Below are 27,108 nucleotides of genomic sequence, written 5' to 3' on the forward strand. Positions count from 1 at the left end.
TTAAGAGACAGGTACCAGTCGCGGCATGTCTCCAGGGAAGTGTGTGTGCGTGTGTGTGGAGACTTCAAAAGTATTCCGACATCTTATGATCCAACAGTGTGTGTGTGTGTGCACGGTGCCTACTGTAAACGTTCCAAGACATTATTTTACTTGAGACCGTTGTTTTTATTCAAAAATGATTTATATGATATCTATATTATATATATCACTACATTGGGGCCGGGGGGCGTCTCTACCCTCCTTTTTAGAAATATATTTTTTTCTTCTCACCGGATTGTCCGTCTGATTGATGCCGAGCAGGAAGACGAGCTCGGAAAAGAAGAGCGCCGCCACCAGGTTCCTGTGAATGACGTGCAGGTTGGAGCGCAGTCGGCGGAGCAGGCACAGCAGGATCAAGGTGAGCAGGAGCAGGAACAGGGAGACGGACACTGTGGCGTAGGTGACGATTTTCAGGGGAAGAACATCGCCGTGCTGTGAGAAGAGCCGAGAGACGTGAGAAAAGCTCGCCGGAATATTCCATTGAAATGAAAACGTGACCTCGGTCGCTACCTCTCGTTTAGACACGTCCATGAGCACGGCAAAGCTGGTCATGTGGTTACATTGACAGCTAATGTGGCTGTTGTTCCTCTCAAGCACCTCGCAACCTTTGGAGGACCAACCACCCGTCCCTCCGATCCTAAACGCACACACACGTGTTAACACGACATACCAACGTGGGATTTTCTGTGTCCAACGCACGCGATGGAGTGGTTCCAGAAGACGCAAACGGGCTTGGTCCTCTCCTCTGTCTCCAGAAGCGAGTACTCCAGAGTGATGGGAGGGTCCAGGACCATCGGGAGAGGGGGACCCTCGCTGTGGACCGTGGCGCTTACAATCGCTGTGTTGATCACCGGGCGGTTCGGGACTCTGAGAAAAAAAAAAAATAATCCAAAATCATTCTGATCTATACACGGTGAGAAGATGCCAATTCTGTCTACCTTAGACTTCTGCGATCCGGGTCAAATCTTTCCGGAAGCAGCTTCCCCAGGGATTTGTACACTATCACTACGGCAACCGGGAGATGGACAGCAGATTCCAGATGACGGCGGCTCCTGTCATATGAAGTGTGGCCCTCCACGAGGGGCGTCCCGGTCTGGGCTGCCGGCGCGGTAGTAGGTTCCGCTAATCGAGGTGAAGAAGCGACGTAAGCACTACAGACTAATCGAGGTGAGTGTTTTTCGTACCTTTGTGTCGCTGACCAAGTAGATTGAAGTGAGGGAAGTGAACAGAGGATTCAAGCTCTTCTGAATATTCTTCATCGATGTCATGGAAGTGGGGGAATGTTGCCTTCTGGGGGTCCGACACGTCCAGGTAGTCCACGGAAAATACTGCAAGGAAAGAAAATGGAAGCGTGGACAGAAGTTGATGAGGCCATCATGTCATATTATTAAAAATGAAAATAAATAAAAAAAATAAAAAATAAATGAAAATAAAAATAAAAAATAAATGAAAATAAAATAATTCAAAAATAAATAAATACATAAATAGATAATAATTAATTTGTAATATTACTCACTCATGTTTTCCGTGACAATGGTGAAGGGTTTTAGGTAGGTTTTCCTCACGTTCCGTGCAAGAGTGTTTGCATAATCCTCAAAATTCCGAAGTAGGTGGGCAGTGCCGCCGTCTGTCTTCTGGATTTGCTCCCAGTGGGCTTTCGTGTCCGGGTCCAGGATGGCACTTCCGGCTCGGATCAAATTCTAGTTAAGGGTCAATTATAAAAACAGGAAACCATCACACAAAAAAAATAATTGTAATTATTTTTTTTACAATCGTCTCCCTTACCTCATTGAATTCGGCGTCCTTGGAGGCTGTGAGGTCGAATCCCGCCTGGCGGCTCTCGAATCGCAGAACGTGATTCAGCAACTGGGCGGCCGTCTTCACGTCATTTCCATAGTAGCTCCTAGCGTCGTTGGTGGCGCCGTGGAGCAAGCGCACGATACTCTTGGAGCGCTCGCCGTCCATCCTGGAGGTGTTTCGACGTAACTCTTCATTCTGAACAAAAAGCAGGCCCTTTTTAAATAACAGTAAGTGGAGTTGGATATTGCTTCGGGTAATTAATTCTACATTTTGCCAAGTAATCACCAGTTTTGTGAGCTGAGCGAAAGAAGCGGCAGTGCAGTTGAACAGCTCGGGCGACAACCAGCCTTTTTCGTCGCTACAGTGGCGAATGGCCGTGCCTAAAACACAAAGGATTTAATAAGCACATTAAATTCCATGCCAAAAAAAGGAGCTTTAAGTGTCCTTGTTTTCATTCAAGGCTGAATGTCAGGGAACAAAGTCAGCAAAACGGTCCAACGACTCTGCAGTGACAACAAAGATGTTGTCATGGCGACGCAGCCAACGCGCTCACCTCAGTTGTCCCTAAGGCAACTCGACTCACTCACCGATAGAACCTTTGGGACAGTTCATGGCAGCCGGGCGTCCAAATTTGGTCTTGGGCCACCAAATGCCGGAGTCAAACGCTTTTGGGCAGCCTTCGTACACCACTGTGGGAGGAAGACTCTAGTCAGTACTTGCTGAGGATGTGACACCAGGACAAAAAATGTCCCAAATTCAAAGTCCCCGCACGTTCGCTAAGGTCAAACACTGAGCGCCAGTGGCATTCTTCTCCTGTCTTCCATTCAGCCCTACAGTATTGTACCCACTGCCAAGAAAGCCCAAACGGCAAGCTCGCCTCTTCTGCTTGACTGGCCGGCGACAAAGGCAGAAAGCGAGCTCAACTGCGGGATCGGCAGATGTGAGCGAAACCATTTGTGTTTTTGTTTTGACACCGGCCATTAACCCTAACCGTCTACGCCGGCAATATGAATGTTGTATACCTTCGCATCCGTTGGGTGTGACTTCGGCAAAGGGGTTATCGCAACGGTTGCACTGGCGGCCGATGACGCCGCCCTTGCAGGGACACTGGCCCGTGAGCGGGTCGCAAGTTCGAAACTCAGAGCCGACAGAGAAGCAGTCGCACGGGTAGCAGGTGTCTTCTCCTTCCGGTCGGAAGTGGTTCTCCTGCGGCGGCAAATGTTGACACACAATCAAAAATAATGAAATAAAAATCATCAAAAATCATCAAAAAATAATAATTTCCTGCCCGGTGATCATACCTTACAGCGACACTCTCCCGTCGTCTTGTTACAGTCGTTATGAAATCCCCGGCTGATGTCGCAACCGCAGGGGCCGCACACGGGACTGCCCCACCAACCTTGAGGACACGATTTCTCCACTCTGGTTTCACAGAAATCGTTGCTGTCACGCCATCGCATCAGGTTGACCTATCTTGCGTACGGACTTACTTGTTTTCGCAGTACTGCCCGTAGTAGTTGTGACCACACTCGCAAGTATAACCATGAGAGGAACTGGGCTTGCGAGCGCAGGTGGAAACATGCTCGCACGGGTTGAGCTGACAGGCGTCCACGCACTCGTTTCCAAAATAGCCTTCAAGACAAAGCGCAGATAAGTCGGGATATTTTGATTTGGTGGGGGTGCTAAGAGGTGTACCTGGGTCGCACACACACGTGTGCGTACTCCAGTCGTCGCTGCAGTGGCTGTTCTCGGGGCAGATGTTGGCGTCGCACGGGTCGGCCAGGTCGCAGCCTTCCTCCACGCGGATCTTCAAGCCGCGAGACATGATCACGTTGGCCACGTTGGTGGCCGTCTCGCCCATGCGGACGCCCTAATACAACAAAGCGTTATCATCCAACGTCGAGTTAGAAATCCAAGTTCACTCACCTGTATGCAGCCTACAAATCCTTCCCTGACGTGGTTGCCCTCTCCAGGCAAACCTCCGACATGAAGAGTTTGAAGCTTCAAACCCGGCAGGTCGTTCCCGATCACCACTGACTTCTGCTTAGGAAAAGCACAATTAAAATCCGCACACACATTTAAAACCGAATCGGCCCAAATGCTACCTTGTACATTCCGTGGTCCAAAGAAACAGCCGCCACGTATCGGAGCGCCTTGCCATCCTTCACGCTTCTAAGCTCCACCAGTAGGTGGTGCCACTCCCCGTCGTTGACCCGAACTTGCGGAAAGCTCAGCGACGCCACTATCTGTTCCATGAGCAGCACTTCCATTCTCACCTGTTGCTCGCTCACCTGTCCCAAGAAAAAGGATTAAAAAAAAACAAAAAGGAACCCGGGAATTACGGTTTCAGGATCGCCCACCATGAGGCTGATAGTGGAAGAGGTGCCGGCGTTGGCTTGCATCAAGGTCCCGGCCGGTTGCCGCGTCCGGAACATGAGGCCCATGTACCAGGGGATCGCGATGGTGATGTCCGGCTCGCTCCAGGACACCAACGCCTTGCCGTCAAAGAACTGAGGTGACGGCATCACTGTTGGCAGTAATAGAAAAATAAGCAATCGCAAAAAATCGCAAAAATGATAAAACATTTCTGAACCTTGTTCGCAGTTCCTTCCGCCGTAGCCGGTGGGACAGTCACAGCTGTACGTGTTCCACTTGCTGACACACACCCCTCCGTTTATACACACACCAGGTGTGCAGAAGTTTCTCTTTGCAGGGCAACCTAATCGAAAAATTATCACCACAAAGGTTAAAAAGCTTTCAAGCGAATGTAATTCCACCACGTTAAATGTGACCGACCTGCTGTGGTGCCGTTGTTGGCGATGTAGCTCGCCATGTCTACGGCCCTGTTATCGATGCTCAGGTTCCTCATGCAGCCCACAAAATCCCGATTTCGCACTGGGAAGTCCTCGGGTAAATTGGGGACGCCCCCGAGTAACAGCGGCCCTGTCAAGTCCAGCGATCTGTAAAAAATAAAATAAAATAAAATAAAAAATAAATAAATAAATAAATAAATAAATGAACAAATAAATGAGAAACCGCCAGTTGTGTTTTCTTCCCACGAAAAAAAAAAAAGGCAAGTGAGGTAAAGGTCTTAAACTTGTCACAAGGCTAAGCTGCTAGCATCACAGCAGCAAGAGTCAGATTGAGCATTGTAGGTCAAGTAAGACGGATAGGCCGCTTACTAAACATCAAACGCCGACGGCTTAACGGAGATTTTATGTGATACAATAACCAACAAAGAAAGCTTTAACCTCTGAATGCTCAGATGTTTGCATAAACGGTGCATTCTCAGGTCAAGATTGGCTCAGGCAGGATGTATCATGTGTGAGGAAGTAATCAAGTATTTATTTAAGTACATTCAGGTCTTTGTGTGTGTTGTGTATTTACTTTTTCTGTCCGGTTTGCGTTCCTTGAGCGGCGCACGAGTAGTTCCCAATCTGTTTCCCGAATCGGATCGCCATGGAGATGTCGCAGTCGTCAACGGCCACCACTGCCACTTTCTCTCCGGATGGTCCGTGGGGGATCCCCAGGCGCCCGATGTTGGGCTGAAATAAATTGGATTTTTTTTTCTCAAAATAAAATTGATTTCATGAAGTCTTCAACAGCTTCATTTTAACCTGTCGCCCAATCCTTCTTCTCTTTGACCGAAAAAAAGGCCCATTGTTACTCGCTCACACCTACAAGTTACAAACTAGGCTAATACCTCCAGCGGGACTCGGCTAATGTTGATCTGCAAAAAATGTGAATCAGCTTAGAAAACAAGGCTTCCAATCTATTTGTTTGTATTATTATTTCTTTTAAATATCAAACATGAGTTTATGAACAACTCTGGTCTTGGGAGTTTAATGTTTCCACTAATTAATGTGCAGGATTTGCTGAATTGCAAGAATACAGTCGCTATTTTTTGTTTATATGACAAGTGGCGCTCTAAAAAAGAAAAAAAAGTCAGCAGTCCTCTACATACATGGGATTAGAGTAATGAGATACAGGCGGGGCTGTAAACAAAAGAGACGGGTGAAAGAAAAAAAAAAAGGCAAATATAGAAAAGGCCAAAGCGGGCAAGTCTGGAAATGAGAGCCTGAAAGACAAAAGTTACCAACTCCCCAGGGTGTTTTTTTTCCCTCCCATATACTTTTCCACAAAGATAACAGGAAATGACACACTTTGTGCCGCCAGGAGCAAATAAACCAATCAAAAATCAGACAATTGAGGGGAAAGTGTGGTGAAGTTGAGGAGAAAAAAAAAATACAAGGGTTGTGCGGCCACCTGCAGAGAAACATGTCATGTCAGCGATTAGGATCTCAGCATCCCTCTTGAGCTCAGTCAAGCGAGAAGCAGATGAGATGAAGATGACAAAAGCAGTAGGAAGGAGGGGCAGGCGCACCGTAACCATGAGCAGGACTGGGGCAAATCAAATGCCCCCCCCCTCCCTCCCATGAGACTATTGACCCGACAGCCAAATGCAGGCGGTTGAAGATTCTCTCTCTTCAAGGTGTCATCTCCAGGGGCGATAGGCTTGCCGCAGCTATGACGACGCACTTGAACCCCCGCGGCGAGCCACAATAGACCAGCTTGGGTAGGGGAGGGGTAGGGAGGGGGGGGGGGGAGGACGCTACACGCCAAAATGATATCACAACATACTGCGGCCAAACCACAGCTACAGCTGCATCTTTGACACCATCAGCTTCCTGTCAACATGATGAACCTGCCAAGTCGCCTGAGGCCAGGATTTATAATAATAAAAAAAAAAAAAAGGAAGAACACAGATTGGGTTTCATGCAAAAACACTTCCACGGGCTTGTCAAAGAAGCATCAAAATGAGAGACTAAGAAGCTGGGAAAATGCGTGAAGACGAATAGAAGGAAGGAATTGCTTTGCACAAATGTGTGTGTTGAGCCAACGAGTGTGTTTACGTCCGAGGAAGGAAGCGAGCCGGCCGTGCAGCAGACGACCACCCGCTCCCGTCTGATAATAAAGGAAGAGTTTTATTTGATTTGGAGCAACCGAAGGAAAAGCCATTGTTTGGTGGGCTCTTGGAAGATTTTACACAGAGACAACCTGATAAGGATTTGTCGTCTCGACACACAGGTTAGCGTGTCAGACCTTCGGCAACAGGCTCATGTCCGCATTACCTCACCTGCCCCGTGGCTGTGTAAACCTAGAAGTGTGAATAATTCATACGCACAAAGGGCTACAATGTCCTACGTTCAAGACTATACGTTACTTGCTCGAGCTTCTACCCATCAGCGTAACAGATGGATGGCGGCCATTGTCGGCGGGAAGCTTTCAAAGTCGCGAAAGAAATGTTCGGACGGTGCAAAACAAAAGGTAGAGGTAATCGTATCCTCTTTGGAACGGCTAAATAAAAGTCATGGTATGATTTTACAAACTATGTGTCCAGTGATAGGCAAGTTCAAAAGATAGCAAGCTAGCTAGCTAACACGAAAACTTACAACTAATTAAACTCCAATTGTGAATTACTTTGGCAAGCGACAATGACTTTTAATCTAGCGACAGGCTATCTGAAAAGTTTTAAGACACTGTAAACTGTAAGATAACACCATATTCCCAATCTCTGTTTATGTTTGACTGCCATAAATGTATCCTTGATGGCGCTTTTGTCAGAGATAGGAAATATCATTGGGATGATCAAAAAACAGATAAGCGTCACTACAAGGTGAAACACCGATTTGAAAGCCAAGCAGCATTCCGAGAAAAGTCCACAAGCAACTTCCAAACCAGAAAACCACTAAACTACAACATCCTCTACGACATGCGAGTCACCAGGAGGGGGGGGGGGGGGTGAAAAAAAAGCACCAGGTCAAGAGGTCAATGGTTACCTCCTTCTGCGTAAGCTCCAGCCAGGCAGTATAGAGCGGGAGCCGCAGAAGCCCGCTGGAGTCCACCAGACTCCCCCCGTCCTAGCGCAAGAGAGAGACACCACATTAGATAGACGTGTGTTTATCTCTGACGACCCTCCTTCGAAAAAACAAAACTACCTCAGCTCTCTTCAAAGCCACAACTTGATGTCATCGTCTCTCCTCTTAACATACTTGTATTTATGTGGAGCTTATAAAGTCGTCACTGGGATGCAGTTAAACCACCAAATAAGGATCATTCTTTTCCTTGTGCTCTGTTTTATTACCCGGGAAACGGCAACTTTTCAACGTGACAACACCGCAAAGGAGGCCACTACCAATAAAGCACATACCGACGGTATACGGCTATAGCTAGCTTAAGTATGTTACGCCGTATTGTGAAGTCACTTCACATGTACAGTATGTTTCGGATGATTAAACGCCTGCCTGAAGCCACACGCAAGTGAGAGAGCGAGAAGCCAGCAAAAAGAAGAAGCAGAAACTTTTGGTTTGGTTGGTGATAAGACTCGGCTCAGCCCGTCTGGGAATGTTGTCGGCGTACTGTATATAGCAATGGGGTTGGGGGGGGGGGGGGGGGTAAAATTTGGACACTCCAGCTCTCCAACTGCTTGGGATGGCAACAACAATGGCAAAATCCTGGTCTGTTTCCACGGCGACCCCTCCTCCCTTAAACGTTTGACCTATTGTTTTTTTGAGTCGAGGCACCCCGGGGTTTTCTGAAGAGTGGCTCTAATAAAAAATTGAAAAAGGAGGGGAGGGCGGTCGCGCAATCTTTAACCGTCTCATCATCTGACCCACTAAATTACCTTCTGTGCGTGCGAGGGCGCTTTGTGCATCAATATAGGGGTCGTTAACACATGAGGGGACTCGTGGGACAATAACAAGCCTCTATTCAAACCTAGCGAGCGCTTTTGAGATTTCCATAATTATGATTAAGTATAAATTAGTTTCTTCATACAGTGTGTCCAATCAGTTTTTGGGTCAACCCTAACCCTAACCCTAACCCATTTGAAAGCCTTTAAGGCTCCCAGCATCGGATCAAAGTCAGCGTTATCTGCGTAGGGGGGGGGGGGGGGGAAAGCTTGGCTTACATGAATCTGGCTTACATCATCTTCAGAAGTCGCCTTTAGGGCTTGGCAAGACGATATAAAAATTCTGCGTATCTTTTCATCAACACTATTGTGAGCCTTCTGCTGTATACGTTTACAAAAAAAAGCCCTCCAGGAAGCGATTGCTTCTGATCGTGAAGAAAAAGATGGTCGGCCTCTGGGCGAACGTCGGTCGCTTTGTAAATCACTACGTGACATTGTTACGGATCCACCCGTTGGTACATGTGATTATATACTCTGGAAGAAGAAAAGGAGCAAAATAACAAAGCGAGGAAGATGAGGGGAAAAAGGAAAGCCACGTCGAACGGGGGCGGCAACTTTGTTGTTTCCAAAGCTGTAAAAGTGACTGTCATTCCACAAGTCCTGACAATGAGCACTAAAGTGACCCCGCAGCTAACACGGGATCGTCGTGTTCGCCAGCTATTCGTCACGTGTGATGAATGCCGGCCTGTCATGACCGGTGAAAGCTCCCCTGGTTTGCGACGGGTGTTCGTACTTGAGACAAAGCATCGGTGAAATGTGAAACCATGGTCAAAAAAAGTTAAAAGAAGCTAAAAAAAAAAAAATTCACTCAAAGACGCTGGCGAATGTGATTAACTCCCCGCCGCAACAATGAGGCACTCTAAAGTGGCCATGTTGGCTTTCTTGTAGAATTATTATTATTATTATTTTTGTGAGTAGCATATATTGAACTCCGAGTTACCTCTCATTCCAAGCTTACTTATTTGAACAATAGCTGCGGGCTCTGGAAATTTGTTGGGAAAATAACACCTGACTTGACGGAGAAGCTCTTCCGATATATTATTACACCGCAAAGTAGATACATGACAGCACTTGATTAAAAAAAAAAAAAAATGGCAAGAGGACCCCCGTGAGAAGAAAACTGAACGAGTAGATCCACACTGGCAGCTCCGTACCTTGTTGTAATAATGGAGCTGCACCGAGTGCCATTGACCATCACTGACGCCGCCTGGGATGAAGGGGGACACGGTGGTCTTGGTCTCACCTGGAAATAGAAACAATACAAGGTGAAGCAAACAAAATTTGAAATAGTGGCGCCCCAACTTGACGCCAAATCACTAGTTGGGAATGGGCGGTATTTGTCTGCGCTGTCAGCGTCTCTGACTTAAACAGGGGGCAAGGCACAAGGACTGATAAATTACTTTGTTTGTCAAAGGCAGGAGCGGCCCCGGGCAAGAATCCACAACCCTGACAAGAGTGTTATTTCGTGTGTGCGCGTGTGTGTGGTTTCAGAAAGCAAGCGGCCATTTGTCAACAGTAAAATCAACAACTAAATATCGGCATTCCACAATATGGCTCACTCAGGTTTAATCCTGAACCCCCCCCCAAAAACATGTAAACAAAACGAGCATAGTTACAATAAATTTTTGTAATTAAGAAAGAAAAAAAAACTACGTTTTAAATGGAATTTGGGAATTATATTTCATAATTGGGATGTTACCTAAAATATACAATATTTTGAATCGTATCAGGTTAAATGCGGCCTAACCTCCAGAGAAGGTGAGTTGAATCTGCTCGTCGATGATTTCCAAAGCGATGAAGTCGTGTTTCTCATTGAATCGGCCGTTGTAGAGGAGCATCGCGTTTCGTTCTCGTGTTGCAAACCTGGATAAAAACCACACCAACATTTTTTATTTTGCTTTAAAAAATATATATAAAAATCACAGCACAAAAATGTCGGTGGGCGGGGCATGAACGACGCAAAAACTACAATTTAGCTGACTAACACTAGCACTGTAATCTGTCCCAATACTTTTGTCTCTGTGCATCTTAATGATGGAATGTCTCTTTGAAGAAAAGTCATTAAGCGAAAGCAGGAAATGTGTAGCGTATGGGCTTTGGACAGGAAAGCTGCCCCCTCCCCCTACTGTTCATTACATGTGCCCGTAAGATAAAAAAGAAAAACGTCCAACGAGCAAAGTTCACGTGCGAGCCGTTTGGGAATGCAAGGTGAGGGCAGAGGAGTCAGCCGGCAGATGCCAGCGAGCCAGGAAGTCGGCAGGGCTGCAACCAGACGCTGATAAGGGAAACCCATCACAAAGACTTTCCTGTTTTGAGGGCAGCGCAAGTTTTTTTTTTTGTTTCTCACCGTCACACCACTGATCGACTCCCATTATTATTGCTCCAACTTTCCTACCTTTGTACAGGAAGCAAAACAACCAAGAATGTTCTATTATGATATCAACAGAGTATAACCAACCCCTTGTCTCTTATTTTTGTTTTGTTTCCATCAATATGGTTAATAATGTACAATAAACGGAAAAACATTGAAACCAGCTTGATCAAAACGACAAGCAACTCACATGAGCGAGACGGTAAAATGAAACCTTTGCCGCAGACCCCTGAAGGTGACGAAGGACAGTCCGGGGAAACTGCGCGTGGTCATCTCACAGTACGGTTTCTCGTACTCGCCGGGCAGACACCGGCACGTGAACCCGCCGGCTAGTCTGTTGACACATTGGCCGCCGTTCTTGCACACGCCTGGGACGCAGCTATCCGACGAGGCGTTCACTTCACAGTGATCGCCTATGAAAAGAGAAACGAGAATTAGTCGAAGGTCGTTTTGCAACGAGATAGTTGGGCCGAGACATTCTGAGACATTTTTGTCACACAGTCCAGACAAGATCAGGACCCCCAAACCTTCTGCAAGAGCCTGGAACCAGGTAATGGCCCTTCTCTCTACGGTATAATCCCATTTTCCATGAGGTAAATTATAAGGATCTGTTTCCCTGTTATGCGGAAACCCGAGAAGAACGCTGTCATCGAGCCAATTATGGGACAGTGATGGTTCCAAGTGTTGAACTGTGACCTCCAAAAGAGGAACCGTCACTTGGTTTTTGGTACGCAAAACATGCTTGGGGGTATGAGCGGGGACAGGGGGGGCAGTGACAGGTATAATGGGATAATTAGATCAGATAAGATGGAGGAAGAGAAGGAAGGACAGGTCGATGAAGGCTGTCTCTATTAGAGAGAGATACGGGAGAAGAGACTGGCGGGTATCAGGTGAACACGGGGAAATATTCCAGAAAAGTCCAGAAGAGTCTCTCACCGGTGAAGTCTTCCCGGCATTCGCAGGTGTAGCCGCCCTCGCGGCTTCGACACCGGCCGTTGTTCTTGCATGGCCCCGAGTAGCAAAGGTCGATCTCCGTCTCGCAGTAGTTGCCCGTGAAGCCGACGGGGCAACGGCAACGTAGCCCGTTGATGGGGTGGATGGGTCGGAACAAAACTGTGTTGGAGGCGATGAAGGGCGGCGAGCTGTCGAACTTGAGCACCGACACGCATTTCATGTAGTTCTCGCAGGGCTCCCGCAGACAAATATTGTCGTCGAACGGCAAAACCTACAAAGGGACGGAAATTTTTGACTGGACTCTCAAATATGTACAAACATCCAAATGGAAAATTACCTCCTGAGATGATATGAGCCTGAGCAGAGTTCTGTTCAGGTAAATCTGCTCTTGCAGTTCCTCCGAAGGAAAGAAGGTCCCCTTGCCGGGGCTTCCGCCGGGTTGCATAGCCGAGAAGGTGACGTTGAGGATGGAGCCCTGCACGTCCGTGTCGTTCTGGATGTTGAACACGAAGACGGCGTCGGGCCTGGTGGAGAGCACCGCCGCCACGCCGTCCACGAAGAGACCGAGCAGGGGCGACAGGAAACGCTCCTGGGACATGTTCTCCAAGCGCACCGTGATGCTATTGGTCAACATATCGTCGGTGATGATGGTGACGCGGAGAGTGCAGAGGGCCGAGATGGTGTGGAGACCATCTGGAAAGAAACCGTGACGCTAAATAAAATAGATCTCATTGCCCGCTGGGGAAAAAAAAATCTCTGGACTGAAGGCACAAGGTGTCACAATACAAAACAAAGCAATCAGCACAAAACTGCACTTGTGTCTTTCATGTCCAGGTGTGTCAGCGTATTTTCTTACATCTATCACATTACATTTGTGATGTTCCCGTCTCCAGAACAATACTTTCCACATCAGCTTTATGTACTATGTAATAGCTATGTCATGTAATTTGATCTCGTGCATCTGGCCGCATACCAATTACTGAATGTTGGAGGGTTACCAAAAGGCCTCGGTGACAAAAAATGGACAACAGGTGGCGGGGGCGGCATGAAATGGATCAGATTGTTGAGGCAATGCAATGAGGGGACGATTGCGGTTATGTCCACACTCTGTTGTGGGGGAACAAAAATTGTCCACACCGTAAGGTATTTGGAAGCTGATAAGTGCATGCCGGGGCAACAGGTGGCGCTATGATCAGTGTTTGATGAGGCGCCTTGACACTCTTAGGGTCAAAAAGTATTTTTTTTCCTATTTGGCCTACAACAGTAATTGAAGTTTACAAAGGTTAAGGATATAAACAAAAACAAGCAACAACCCATTGAAGCTAATTAACATTAAGTAGATGGATCTTCTCTCATTCCGGGGGGCCACCTGTGTTATTTATAGAGCCCACCAGCTGCTGACATAGCATAACACACACATGCAGAAGGGATGGGCTGAACCATGGAACGCACGGGTGGAAAAATATAAAGGTCACTTTTGAAGCATTTAAATATAAGAGCGGCCCGACGTATAGCGCTCTCCATATGATGTCATTGGTGACCACACACACATTGAATGCCATGAGGACAGACTTCTGTAGCAACTGTCTGTGAGTGACAAGTACAAACACACTCCACGTGTGCACGCATCCATTTTCTATACATAATGCATTCCCTGCATGGTTGTCTTTGACACACATAAATCTTTACAATTAACCCCGTTGGGATATGGTATTTTCCACGCCCGACCACCACAGGTGAAAATCCGTGACATACTTTAAATGTTCCCGTTTAACACGTCAAATGAATGTATGTGTATATATTTATTTATATCATACAAATATATATTGATGTATATATTTTTAAATGTAAATTTTGATCAATTGAATTTCATGCTTCCTCCACACACACAACACTGGTGGTCACAAGGGTTGTTTGACTATTAGCACACACACATACGATTATTGTTGACATTTATCACCCCGAAAGACAATAGTAGATGCGAGGCAAAAAATGTTAAACCCACAAGAGAGGTCCTGACATTATTAAAGGCAGGAAACGTGAACTCTGTTACAGCACAGTTAATTATTTTACAGAAACTAAGCAACAGGAACTTCCTGTTACGGATGTTTTAAACGCCTCAAACTTTCTCCGCTGGATTCCATTGGTAACATTTAAAAGAAAACAAACTGAAGTAGGAGCTGCTTGCAGCCAATCGAAGGCAGGAACTAGAAAGACACAATATGGACGTTTCAGACGTGAGAATGTCAAATTAAATGGTCATAAAGATCAAGCGCGAGGCTGCGTCTGAGTATTTGACTGGAAGAATTATGTCTGCAAGTGTGACCCATATATCAGCACACACAGCTGTTACTGTCCAATTTCCTCTTCAACACCTGCGAGTCTTCAGGGAGGCAACAAGAACACCCAAGTCCCTTCTCTAAATTTCTTTCTACTGTTGACTGAGATGTCAATGAATGCCCAACCATGCTGAAGTAGCGCCGTCTCATGGAGTTCATGCCGTACCCAGCCAAACTTTTAACCTTTCACTTGACAGGCGCTTGAATTGGACGCCCCTCGGCCGGTTCTGCGATATCGAGTGCCAGCTGAATGGGCCTCTCACAAGCAAATCTCAGACAAGCGCTCTCGGTCGGCCGCACTTTAAAGCCAAGCGCTCGGGAGGAGATCCGACCTGGCTAGAATGTCGATGTGAGCAGAATGGCGGCACTGTTTTGACTCAGACCGACGACCAACAGTATGATAATCAATGAAGGCTTCCATATTTAAAAAAAAAAAATCCAAAACACTAAACTAAAACATTTTGTATTTCATATAATACAGCTTTTATTTTAAATAACTTTTTCAAATTTATATTTAATTCTTAACCTTCTGCTGTTATTTTTTTTCTAGTAATATATGTGCAATTAAATTTAGATTTTTAACTGCATTTTTTTTTCTATAAAATGCCCTGTAAAAATGTCTTTTATATTGTAATTTTAATTGTGTCAGTATTTTACTTTACAATAAATTCATAAGTACATTTATTCATCTTTTAAGTTGATTAAAATAATATTTTAATTTCTTTATTAAATGCAATAATTAATTCTCTGTGCTCAGCCACTTTGCATGTGCAGGTGTGTGGTCAGCTCCCCCACCCCCCCATCACATTATATCAAGGTGAAGAGTCAAACGCTCCTTCCTGGCCCACAAAGAAGGCTGACCATTCAACTATAACCAAGAACCCGGACAAACAATGCAAAGACCGCAACGCCTAATCAGTAGTTAGTCACGCACCGCCGAGCTAAATCACCACGGTGACACGCAAATAAATATGTTCACACCGCTATACAAATGCACTAATCGGACCTGATCTGGTTCGATAAGCTTACAAATAGTAGCTTTGGAGGTGGTGGGGGGGGGTCTCATGATCAAACTTTCCCTCCCAGGTTGAACTGCAAAGAGCCATCCAGCCATGAATGGACTAATCGGAGTCAAGGATCTATTTCACTGACACCAGATCGAGTCTCCCGGCGATTGGTGGATTTTTTTTTCCTCGCTCCACTTGCTCCAAATAAGCGATTCATGTTTAAAACTTCATCAGAATTTCTTTGTTTTTGGTTTTCTACCTCCACCCTTCATTCCAGCTCTTTGTGCCTTCCTCTCCTTTTCTCCAAGGAGGTGTCTGGTTACAGTTATTGTTGGTGCTGGTTACTGATAAATAGGGTGCCTGGTTACCAACTGGCACGCCATTGGCTCCATTCAACAAAGCGCTTGGGAAGGAGGCGGAATGGTCGGGATGAAGGGGGGGGGTCGTCGTCACGGGAAACCGCGAGACTCGTGTCGAAATGTGCTTCAATAGAAAGTCGAGCAGCTCCTCAACTTGTTTTGGTCGGACAAAGCTGAGGAGACGCTGACCCTTCCGACACCCCCGCAGACACCTGCTGAATGATCCGCCATCTTCCTAGTCGAGTGACGATAGCTGGGAAGTGTCAAATATTTGGTTAGGGTTAGGGATAGGGTTAGACGGTAGCTGGGAAATGTCAAATATTTTGTTTGGGCAATTGAAATTTGAATTGTGACGGCAAAAAAAACAGTTAGGGATTCCAAATCATGCTAGTGGTATGGGTGTCGATATTGAACGTTCTCCTTGGAGTGATTCATGGCGGCGAACAAGATCAGGCCAGCCCGTGTTGCCTTGCAAAACCGCTATGTCGCTCTTGTAATGTGTGTAGCATGAGACGATGAGTCACCGGTCGGGCGAACTGGATTAAGATCCCAGTCTATGTTTGTCCAAGTGGGATGTGTTGCCACTAGATAAGCTCCGTGCTAGAGTTTGGATGAGATGGTGTCATTCGAAAAACAGCTTGAGTTGAAGAAATTATAAATCAGAAATATTTCATCTAATTTTTCACAAAAATATAAATACTATGTAATCATTCTGCTTTTATGAGAGGTCGATTTTAATTTGATTAATTGTTCGGCCTGAAGCTAAAAGGCAAAAAGTAAAAAAAGTGATTTTAAAAAAAAATGTAATTTGTTGGACACGACCCACACCGCATGTTGAACACCATTTGGAAGATGACACAATTTTAGCTCATGTTGTCAGCTGTTTGGCAAGACCGAGCCAGCTGGTAAATCGCGCAAGCGTGAGCCCAAACAATGACTCCGACAGTCATCCATTCAGTCATTAAGTAAGTTAGAGGGGCAGCTGGTCAAGTGGAAAAAAAATTCATCGATTTAATCGTGCTTATGAGTCGAGAATTTTGACGTAAACACACATGTCACAGCGGGAATGGAACTCACGGCCAATCTGCTATGACAAGAAGTCATACCCCCAATGCGTTGTGCCTTTTTGATGGGGGGGTGTTGAAAAGGTGAAGTGGAGGAGAGAACTACGGCACGCTTGAGTGGAGGGGAATAATTCCCTCTCACCGGGAACGTCTTTGAAGTCAGAGGGGGGGAAAGGGAATGTGAGGGTAAAAATAGAACCCCCCTACTTATTTTCCTTGCTTTTCTTCAATGAACAGGCTGCTTCTCTCTTATTCACACTCTTATTAGAGATGCGGTGGCCATCTTGTCACTTGCCGTTTTTATCCGTCAGGGTCACCCAAAAACTAAAAATCTTCAACCACATTTTACTGACACCTACAGGCCTGTAGTGGAACAGCAACTCAAATACACAACTTCAGTTAAAATCTATTTTTTTCAATATATTTTTTGTATATTTTTACATTTTATATTCATTTGCTAAAATGACGTACTTCACTCTTGAATTTACAGCTTCAAGCGTGTCACACTAATGTTCGTTCCGGCACATAAGAATAAAATTTAAGGATGCCATGTTGAGTCTGAACTGTTCTAAAACCATCCTTTGCATTGTGACAGGAATTTGTCAAAACTAATGTGCGAGTGGACCTGGACCGAGACTTGACAAACTGCAGTGTTCCTCACTGAAGGTAGCAATTACTGTCACCGCATGGCGTGGCTCATCGTAGCATCACAACTTTTCACTTGCACGGCAGAACCTAACAAGAACTTAAAAGATGGAAAACCTCAAAATCCATCAATAAACCAATCATCGCATGCAATGCTTTCCAGGTGTCTTCCCTACTCAAAGAGACGGGTGTCACCTCAAGCTTTCTTCATCAGCTCACTCAGACTAGCTTGATCCTTTCAAAGCGCAGAAGAACGGTAAATCTTTCGACTTCAACAACTTGCATAGACACGCCCCAAAGACGAGACACGTTTATAGTTTTTCACACGTGAAGTCCATCCATCAGGAAAAAGTAAAAAAAAACATTTCAAAAATTGATTGAAAGGGGTGTCATGACATGTCGGAATCCTTTTTTCAGAAGAGAAGCAACTTTGGAAACGGGGGTCATAATGTAACACCACCAAAAGGTAACTTCCACAAAAGTTGTAATCGAGGCAGCTGAACTCTCTGAGTCGTTGAAGACATTCCAAAAGGCGTCTTCAATTCTTAATGTTAGGTGTGGAGTTCCCATATAACCACAACTAGAACTGACTTTAGAACTGAATAAACATTTCGGAGAAGAGTCCAGTTGCATTGTTTCATCTTTTGCGGATTACCATGAGCTGGAGGACTGAGAATCCCCACGGACCAAAAGCTGCTATGTTCGTCTTGTTGACTTCGTTCGACCGGGCGACCATCCGATTCACCGAATCATATTTACCACCGCAAGGAAATTCTCATACTGGCACATCTTTTTAAAAAAGCTCAACCAAACTGTTCGTCATACGAGCATGACAGCACATGCACCCACGTTTTATAGCCGCTTCAATTATAAGGAGGTTTCTTGACATTCCTGTGGTGGAAGGCTTGGTGATACACACAGGCCGCCGCGTCCTCAATGTGGGTGGCTCGATCCGTCTGTTCGTAAGTCTACAGCACGATATATAATTAGAATCGGGCCACCGTTGTATTCTATCATGGACCTTTAATTTGAGTCAAATGCAGAAGAGAATCAGAATTCAGTGGGAGAGGTAGAAGCTATGATAGATCAGGAAGACAAAGAGTTCAAGAGAGAGCGTATCAGTTACACAGTGTCAAAGGTATGTGCCCAAAGATTCTGTCATCCCTTTGGTAATAACAGGGCATTTTAACGCATCAGCCCCTCCGCCCCTCCCTCCCCCCCAAAACGACATGAGTGACTACCGTGTGCAGGAATGGATGGGCATATAACGTACGAAGAATCGTGTGTGTGATCACTGCCTCGAGGCTAAACCGCAACAGCTCGCTTCTTGTGTTACATCGAGCTGACATCAGTGTGCAGGAACAATAACGGAAGTAGGGATGTATTAATGATAGGAACTTCGGGAGCCTTACTCGACTCCTACGATGATGCCGAAGAACAGAACCAATACGATTCAGATGGTCAGTCTTGAATCGGAGCTGACGCATGATCAGGCGAGGGACTTGGACAGTCGACAAGAACATGAGTGACAGAGTGCTTATGACTGTCTGGAAGTCAGGGGAAAGCTATTTTCCTTTAAGGAACCAGGCGCTAACTTGATATAGAGATGTGGGATGACAGACAGCAGCAGGCAACTCATTTTCAAATTTCACCTGGAGACAGAGAAGCATTGTATGGGCTGCTTGTGGGCCTTGACAAAATGTGTCAGGAGAATTGCGGGAATCTAATTTACACTGTGCAATGTCCAGATTTGAGAAGAAAAAACCTCAAGCGGGAGGATAAAGCCCTATCTGCTTTGATAGATGTGAAACTGAAGACATTTTTGGAAGGGTTGGGTGCTTTTTTGTGCGCTAGATAAAAGATGCAAAGGAATCCGTGTGTGAAACTTGGCCTCGACACCGCAAGGCAAAGACGTTCAACTGCCATCTGAGGTCGACCGGGCTCAAAAAACATCTCTTGTACACACACGAGTCATTGCTGCCGAAATAAAAACGTCACTTCAAAGTCGTCCAAAGGGGAACCTAATATATCTAAACGTAAACTCCAGTTCTGAAAAGATAAAATATGAGGCCTGCAGGGTTGGATAGAGGTTTCAAAAAGCTGCCTGGAATAAGATTCTGGAGGATAATCGTTCCAAAAAGCAATAGCATCGGCGAGCCCGCTGAAGGAAAACAAATATCGCCTGACGGGCGGCACAGCTGTCACCGACATTTCTCCGTCGAGATCAACGAGAAGATCAGCATTTAAGCTCCAATTAAAGACGGCGTCATTACACAGTGTCAGCTTTCATCCACAGCTTGATCTTTCATTACTGGTATACACTTAAAAATTAAATCTGACAGATTACTGGTCTGAAAAACCAGGTGACGCTTCAGAAACTTTCACTGTCAATGCCAATAGAAATTCAGAACCAATAAACAGTCAGTGAATGTTCCACTAGCTGTCATGGAAACAGTGGTCAGTAACTGAGCTTGTCCAGAGTCTTTCAACTGTATGGGTACTCCTCCCTTTGAGACAACAATCTCATCACCTCAGGGCAATGTCTGCTTGCCAAGAGTTGAAAGGTCAAAACAGTAGCGCAGATTCTTTAAGGACATTTTTTTGGATGGTTTCTTTTGAATGCCATAAGATTGTGTTCACGGATCCATGAACTCCAAAACCATTCAATTAAATCCTCATGTACTATTTGAGGATTATTTTTTTCCCACACTTGTCATTCAGTCTGCTGACATACTGTAAAGTCAGCCCCCGCCCTCCTCCTGCTCCCTTTGCCATTACTTAACATTCCTACAGCGAGTCATCACGCCACGTTTGTAATGTCACACTCGTGAAGCGCTTACAGACCCTTTTTTTGAAATGTTATCAGCGGTGAGTGAAAACAAAGAAGAGCACTGTGTCGTTTGAGTGAGAGCAAATATGTTTCAGGTTACGACCTTTTGGGATCTAAGTGGGGAAATCGATGTAGATGATCCAGACACATTTATGGTACTTTAGCAGAAAAGACAAGTAAAGAGCAACAAAAGTAGTAAAGGTATTGATATCTTTAAGACCAATGAAGGTAGAACCTTCTGAAAACATACCCCCCCCCTTCCCCACCTTTCACCTTTTCCCCCTTGGCCTAAGGCCCTTACGTTTGCAAACAAACAACGCCGCTCTTTGAAATCCCCACAGCAAACACGCTAGCATGACGAGACAACACCTCACTGGAACATCCACTTTCCGCCAGTCGGCCCCAAAACGAAGATTTCCTGCTGACCAGTTGACCTTTGCACAGAAAATGGATGCATCCGGTTTGTGGTGTTCTAATTTCAATCCTGGCCTGTAATTGAGCATTCAGAGTGACCAGTCCAGGTCACTTGGTATTTACACTTCAAACCTGCAGCCTGAAGGCAAACACACAATTCACTCTCGGTGTATTTGAAAGAAAAATACAATTGCTTTAAGATACCGGCATGTCGAGTTTGGTGAACTTGTTTGAGCAGACAAGTATGCAGTCAAAAGGCAGGAACAAGAACATTGGGATGGTTAAACCAAGGGAGGGGTCGGTAATGGTCCGTGAAGAAATACAGGAATATCTTTGACATTCTGCTGGTTCAGAATTTCAAAAATGTCCAGTTCATTCAGGACACACATATTAAATTCAAAGTTTTTTGTGAGGTGTTTGGCTTGACATCTGTTATGGTCAGCCCCCTCATTAGCAGGACCTACATCGGTTGGAGGTGAGAGGTTGTGTGCCGAGCAGTTCGGGGTCACTTTGATCTCACAGGTGGAACGCCCCAATGTCTGGATGTATTGGGTCAGAACATTTCTCTTGACGTCCAGACAGTAAAGAAAACAGGAACTATCTTTCTGAATACGTGCCAAAAATGCCAAGAATTGAACACTACACAACTGGCAAACCTCACAGCATATCGGGAATCTCAGATACCACCCAAAGAATTTTAATTATTTGTTGCTCTAACGTCTTAGTAGATCCCAAACATAAAGAAGAGAGTGAAAGTAGGGATTGTGGTAGTGGGAGGGGGGTGCCCATTGAGAACAGGGGAAAAAAAAAAGCCGAGCTATGCAACTCCTTGAGAAGGATTAAAAGACAAACCAGATGCATGGCAGTCAAGCCCCACAGGGGGAAAAGAATGGAGAGGGGGGGGGGGGAGGTGGCGCATGTAGCAGCACGTCATCTTTCAACAAGGCCATAGAGAAGAAGATCAGAAGACAGTAAAGCATCAATCACTGCTAATCTTCTAAGTTTACCACATCAAAATTTATACAGACTGCAAGGAGCTCCCACCAGGTGCATGCAAATATTCAAAATACATAACTTTAAAAACCCAGATAAAACAGAGCGGCAAGAGTAGAAGCAAGCAAGGTGCATTACAGTGAGGAGACCTCGGCAGATTATTATCGCCTCCAGAACCCCTCGAATGTGAAATTCGACGAGCTGAGATAAGGGCTTTAACAAAAAGAACACAGAAGCCTTGGCTAACGGGGCACTCTTTTGCTCTATCTCGCGAGTACAGATGGGGCAGTGTTGTGGCTAGCTCAATGTGTTAAGAGAGTGTATCTCAGGAGAGATAGGAAGGAATCGTGCTCGGGCGAAACATTCCCAGGCCTTATGAGCACCAAAACAAAAGCAGGAACATAAGTCCAATTAAAAAAAGTTAATTTCCAACTAATTCCTAGTATAGAAATTGTGCCTTTACCCTCAACCAGTCACCCAGAAAGGTCTAAAAGGCACTGGCAACAACTAATGGAGCCCCCTTTGGGACCATCATGAGGTCATCACTGTTGTCAGGGATACACAAAGAGCTGTCAGCTGTTATTGACAAACAGGAGGGCAAGGGGGTTTTGAATCAAGTGGGAGGGGGCTATAAGGTCTGGAACTATTGAGGTCAGCCTCCCTCACCCACCCCTGGACCCTCGATGGGTTGTCTTTAAGGGTAATAAAAAGGACAGTGTGTCTTTTGTTTGAGACAAAGCCAGGGAGCTAGTCACTTAGCAAAACAACACCACCGCTCAAACAAGGTGAAAGACTTCCACCACCTGATGTGTGCATTATACCACCACCATTGTCTCAGTTCCTTAAAGTTTCTTCTAGGCAGTTCTTGAATCCTGACCAAACAAGCCCCTAAGACCGAGCATGCAAGCCTGGTTGAATGTTTCCCATGCTGGCATTGCTCAGCTTTGGGAGGAAATAGATGACAAGAGTGAAGGAGATCTAGCTGGGTTGGGCTGTTTGCCAACTTTAGCAGAGAGCAAGAAAAGGGGAGGGGGGGGGGGGTTAACATGAAGCAAGACAAAGGAGGTTGAGCAAGCAGCTGTCAGCAGATGACTGGCTAGTTTATTCTATCAGGGTATTAGATTGATCCCATCTGACTGCCTGATTAATGAGACTTGCTACACTTGCTTGTGTGTGCTTGCCAACACCGGGGTTGGTTGAGTGGGGATGTCCACATGTTTGCACTTTGCAGTTGTCTAATCTTTAACTCTTCAAGCACAAAGTCTGCTTCTGGAGCTAAACAACACCGAGTTTCCCCGAAGGGCGAGAACCAAAGATTTGACACGAAATTACGACTGCAACAACAAAGCAGCTATGTGGAAGCCCTCCAAATAGCACATTTTACGACCTCAACCATCCACCTCTACACAATACACGCTTCACCCAAATGGCACAAAAGCAGCTGAACCGGATCACGCAAAGAGCCTGCAGCACACTTCCTGAACGTACTGTCAAGACAACAAAAACCTGCCGCCGTATCAGTTAGCATAATTGATTCGGACCCTCACCCCGCAGACACATTTGACATTGTTTCAAAATATCAACAGAAATAACTCTGACTTAGGGGTCTTACCGGTGACAGAGATGATCATGGGTGCCTCCAGCGGTCTGTCGTTGTCCAGGGCCTTGTTGAGACGCAGATCCCCCGTGTCCTCATTTAGCAAGAGCAGATTGAGCTCATTCCCGGATTCGAATGTATACCGCAATTTATCCGACACGTCCGGGTCATGAGCCGGTACTCTCCCGATTATTCCTGATGGAAAACTGTTGGACTTGTTGGTGATATAGTTGTTGAAAATGATGTCAAAATCCTTCAGTACCGGTAGGTTGTCATTCATGTCCATCAGACGAATGTGTACGGTGGCCCGGCTCACGAGCGGAGCCGAGGTGGCCTGGACCACTATGACATACTCTGTTCTGGTCTCATAATCAAGATCGATGAGGGAGACGAGGTCGCCGTTGAAAATGTCCAACTCGAAAATCTCTGGAAAGTTGCCTTCCACTATTTGGTACATTATCTGAGCATTTGTGCCATCATCAGGGTCTGTTGCGGTAATCCGAGCTACAACGGACCCGACGGGAATGTTCTCCTCTACATCAATGAAAAGCTCATCCTTTTCAAACACTGGCGCATTGTCATTGATATCCTGGACTACCACATGTATGGGAACAGCTGCTTTTAAAGGCGGGACTCCCCTGTCCACAGCAAAGGCCTTGAGGTCGTAAACAGGAACGTTCTCCCGGTCCAGCTTGCGAGCAGTTCTGATGATACCGGAGTACTGTTCGATGAAGAAATCGCCATCTCCATCATCCCCACCCTGGAATGTATAGCTCAGTCTGCCATTGGAACCGGAGTCTCGATCAGAAGCAGAAATCTGGAGGACGCTGGTGTAGATAGGTGCATCTTCAAACACGCTCCCCTGGTACATGTCTCGAAGGAACTGAGGAGCATTATCGTTAGCATCCTCGATGATAATCTCCACATAGGTGGTGTCGGATTTCTGAGGGATGCCATTGTCTTTAGCGATGATGGCTAAGGTGAAGGAAGCCTGGTCCTCATAGTCTATCTCCATTTGGGTCGTGATGGCGCCGGTATCCGGGTCGATTTTAAATTGAGGGACGCTGTCCTCCATAATGTATGTGATGCGAGAATTTTCTCCCGTGTCCTCATCCGTCGCGCTAATCACCACCACTGTGGACCCCACTGGTTGCTCCTCATTGAGCATCACCTGGTAGTTAGCGCTTTGGAAGACAGGCCGATGCGTGTTGGCGTCTGTCACGTTAATAAACACCTGCGCAGAGTCCGATCGGGTTCCATCACTGGCTGTGACTGTCAACACATACTGGCGCTCCTGTTTGTAGTCCAGGGGGAGGGCGAGAGTGATGAGACCACCACCGCTTTGACTAGTGATGGCGAAGCGATTCCTGGTGTTGCCGCTGGAGATCTGATAAGTCACCACACTGTTGACGTCCCGATCGAGAGCAGTCACCGTGAGCACGCTTGTCCCCACGATGGCGTCCTCGTTGATCTTCAGCGAGTAGACTTTCTCCGTGAAAGTGGGGACGTTGTCGTTAACGTCAAGTACCGTGATGGTGACGCTGGCAGAGGACGACATCACAGGGACTCCGTGATCTCTGGCCTCCACCCCAAAGCTGTAGAACTCGGTGGTCTCTCGGTCCAGCTCCTCACCTACTGTAATCCACCCGGTGCTGTTGTTAATGGTGAACGAAAAACCAGGAACGGTGTCTGTCAGACGATATTCCAGCCGGGCGTTCTCCCCCGAATCGCCATCGATCGCTTGAATGTGAATGACGGAGTACCCGACGGGGACATTCTCCAAAACAGTCGCTTGGAAAGGTGTACTGACAAACATGGGGGCATTGTCATTCACGTCCACCACTTGGACTACCACCATCCCAGTGCCGTTGATCAGAGGAGGCCTGCCACCATCCTGTGCCTTAATCCTCAGATTATACTCTCGAACCATTTCATAGTCCAGAGGGTTGATAACGTCAATCACGCCAGTTGGGGAATGAATGTAGAACTGACCTTTAACATTGCCGCTGATGATGCTGTAATGAACTTTAGCATTGTTGTCTTGGTCTTTGTCTGTCGCCTCCACTTGGATGACTTTGGTGTTGATGGCCACGTTCTCTTGGATCTGCACGACGTACCTCTTTTCACTGAATTGAGGGTAGTTGTCATTTTCGTCCTCGACAATGATGTGGACGGTGGCGGTGGCTCGGCGGGGACACGGTTCTTTGCCCTGGTCGTCTGCCTCGACTGTCAGCTGGTAATACGCCCTGGTCTCCCTGTCGGGCCGCTCTCGGATTCTCACCAGGCCGTTCCGTGGGTCGATCTCGAAGATGGAGTTGACGCCGTTGCCGTTGACAATTTTATAGACCATATTAGCATTGGCGGGGGCATCCTCGTCGTTAGCCCGGATGGTCATCACTTCAAAGCCCACTTCTACATTCTCCCGTATAGTAACCCGGTACTCTGTCTGCTCAAACACGGGGCTGTGATCGTTGGTGTCACTCACAGTGACGGTCAGGTAAGAATTGGCGTATCTTCTTGGCGTGCCATTATCACTAACAGTCACTTTAAAGACATGCGTGTCTTTGACTTCTCTGTCCAATGCCTGAATGGTTGTGATGCTGCCCGTCTGGGAGTCGATTGTGAAAAAGTCATTGGACCTTCTGTCAAACAAGGCTTCCATGCTGTACTCCAGCCTACCTGCCTCGCCGTCATCTGGGTCGGTGGCTTTGAGGGTGATGACCTGTGTCCCGGCTGGCTCATTTTCAGGCACGGACACTTGGTAGTTGGGGAGCTGGAATTGCGGGGACACGTTCACCTGCCGTTTACCTCTTCGGGTGGACTCCCCAGTGTTTCCATGAACGGTTTCCGACACAGATCCATGTCTAGGCAATTTTCCAAACCGCAATGTGAGCAGCAGGCTGAGCCGGCTGCCTCCAGAGGTGTGCAGGAGACATTCCAAATCCACTTCGGGCTGCGCTCTCATGCTCTCGGGACACAAGTTATCAGCTAGAAACAAAGCCCCGTGTCTAAACAGTGCAGCCAAACGCTGTCCCGTGCACATTGTGTCCAAATAGTCTCTTTTTGTTAAAGAAGGCAAAAGTTCTGCAGCATTGAATAGCAAATCACCCATAAGAAGGCAGGAAGTTTCCTTCAGGTTTAAATTGTGCTTAATGTGGATGTCAGGCTTGCTTTGAAATGTCTTTCTCCTGTATTTAATAAAGCAGTCCTGTCCGTGGACGAATACGTTCAGATGCGTTAGGATCACATCTCCAGAAGTCAATGAGGTGCTTCTGAAGTGCACGGGCGCGGGGTTGAGACGCGTGCGCGCACACTCCACACTTCGTGACAGTTCAATAATTCCACTGCGCTTGTCTATTTGGAAAAGACTCCGTGTGGATTCGGGAGACATAGCCCTGTCAAGTTTATGCGTCCATCCCGGTCCAGCGGACAGGTTTGCCAAAACGCTCCCGGGTAGTAAAGACTCCGTGAGGTGAAGCTGCAAGCACGCCACAGGCGGCGCGTTGAGCAGGACCAAAACCCAAATCCACGCGCTCCACAGCACCATGCTTGGCAAATAACAAATCCCAGTGAATTGCAGTGAATCTCATCCGAGGATGTCTTCCCACTCCCGGCGTCGCGTTCTACTCGTATCCTTCATGTTGGAAGTTTCATCGTGGAAAAAGACGCTGCGTATCCATCGTGCCGGTGGATCCACGGAGCGCACTCCAGGCTTACGTAGTTTGAAATGAGTACAAAATGGCTCCGCAGCTCACCCTTTTTCCACACCCTCCTCTTCCTTGAGGAGCAAATTAGAATAAACCTGCTGGGTTCCCCACTGGGATGCTTACAGAGGGGCGTCTCCCCCCCCCCTCCGCCCCTTCTTCTCATGGAGATTTAGGAAGTGTCTCTGACCGGGTGACCAATGCGCACAAGTGTATTGTTATGACAAAAAGTTGAGGTAGG

The 27,108-nt window shown here is 46.5% G+C and overlaps 1 protein-coding gene across 12 annotated transcripts in view; it reads right to left on the reverse strand.

Moving 5' to 3' along the window:
* The window catches only part of celsr1a (cadherin EGF LAG seven-pass G-type receptor 1a), a 30,976-nt gene extending 4,055 nt beyond the window's left edge, over positions 1 to 26,921 (reverse strand). For 8 of the 12 annotated variants that reach the window (XM_085902614.1, XM_085902612.1, XM_085902611.1 and 5 more), the window contains exons 1-26: positions 23,179 to 26,921; positions 12,253 to 12,608; positions 11,898 to 12,186; positions 11,152 to 11,374; positions 10,338 to 10,453; positions 9,745 to 9,833; positions 7,680 to 7,760; positions 5,227 to 5,384; positions 4,636 to 4,799; positions 4,433 to 4,558; positions 4,200 to 4,366; positions 3,945 to 4,130; positions 3,766 to 3,879; positions 3,535 to 3,709; positions 3,330 to 3,471; positions 3,141 to 3,261; positions 2,862 to 3,045; positions 2,427 to 2,528; positions 2,125 to 2,219; positions 1,825 to 2,034; positions 1,556 to 1,739; positions 1,224 to 1,367; positions 978 to 1,161; positions 739 to 906; positions 550 to 676; positions 271 to 471 (exon numbers count right to left, since the gene is read on the reverse strand). In XM_085902614.1, coding sequence (XP_085758740.1) covers positions 271 to 471; positions 550 to 676; positions 739 to 906; positions 978 to 1,161; positions 1,224 to 1,367; positions 1,556 to 1,739; positions 1,825 to 2,034; positions 2,125 to 2,219; positions 2,427 to 2,528; positions 2,862 to 3,045; positions 3,141 to 3,261; positions 3,330 to 3,471; positions 3,535 to 3,709; positions 3,766 to 3,879; positions 3,945 to 4,130; positions 4,200 to 4,366; positions 4,433 to 4,558; positions 4,636 to 4,799; positions 5,227 to 5,384; positions 7,680 to 7,760; positions 9,745 to 9,833; positions 10,338 to 10,453; positions 11,152 to 11,374; positions 11,898 to 12,186; positions 12,253 to 12,608; positions 23,179 to 26,710 — 7,638 coding nt within the window. In that variant the 5' untranslated portion in view covers positions 26,711 to 26,921. The remainder of the gene's footprint in view (positions 1 to 270; positions 472 to 549; positions 677 to 738; positions 907 to 977; positions 1,162 to 1,223; positions 1,368 to 1,555; positions 1,740 to 1,824; positions 2,035 to 2,124; positions 2,220 to 2,426; positions 2,529 to 2,861; positions 3,046 to 3,140; positions 3,262 to 3,329; positions 3,472 to 3,534; positions 3,710 to 3,765; positions 3,880 to 3,944; positions 4,131 to 4,199; positions 4,367 to 4,432; positions 4,559 to 4,635; positions 4,800 to 5,226; positions 5,385 to 7,679; positions 7,761 to 9,744; positions 9,834 to 10,337; positions 10,454 to 11,151; positions 11,375 to 11,897; positions 12,187 to 12,252; positions 12,609 to 23,178) is intronic. The other 4 variants (XM_085902618.1, XM_085902617.1, XM_085902616.1 and 1 more) reach the window with 1 other exon arrangement.
* Positions 26,922 to 27,108: the final 187 nt, after the last annotated feature.

Source organism: Syngnathus leptorhynchus, chromosome 21 (assembly GCF_054491065.1).
Source record: "Syngnathus leptorhynchus isolate UIUO chromosome 21, UIUO_Slep, whole genome shotgun sequence".
In the NCBI taxonomy this organism is placed as follows: domain Eukaryota; kingdom Metazoa; phylum Chordata; class Actinopteri; order Syngnathiformes; family Syngnathidae; genus Syngnathus; species Syngnathus leptorhynchus.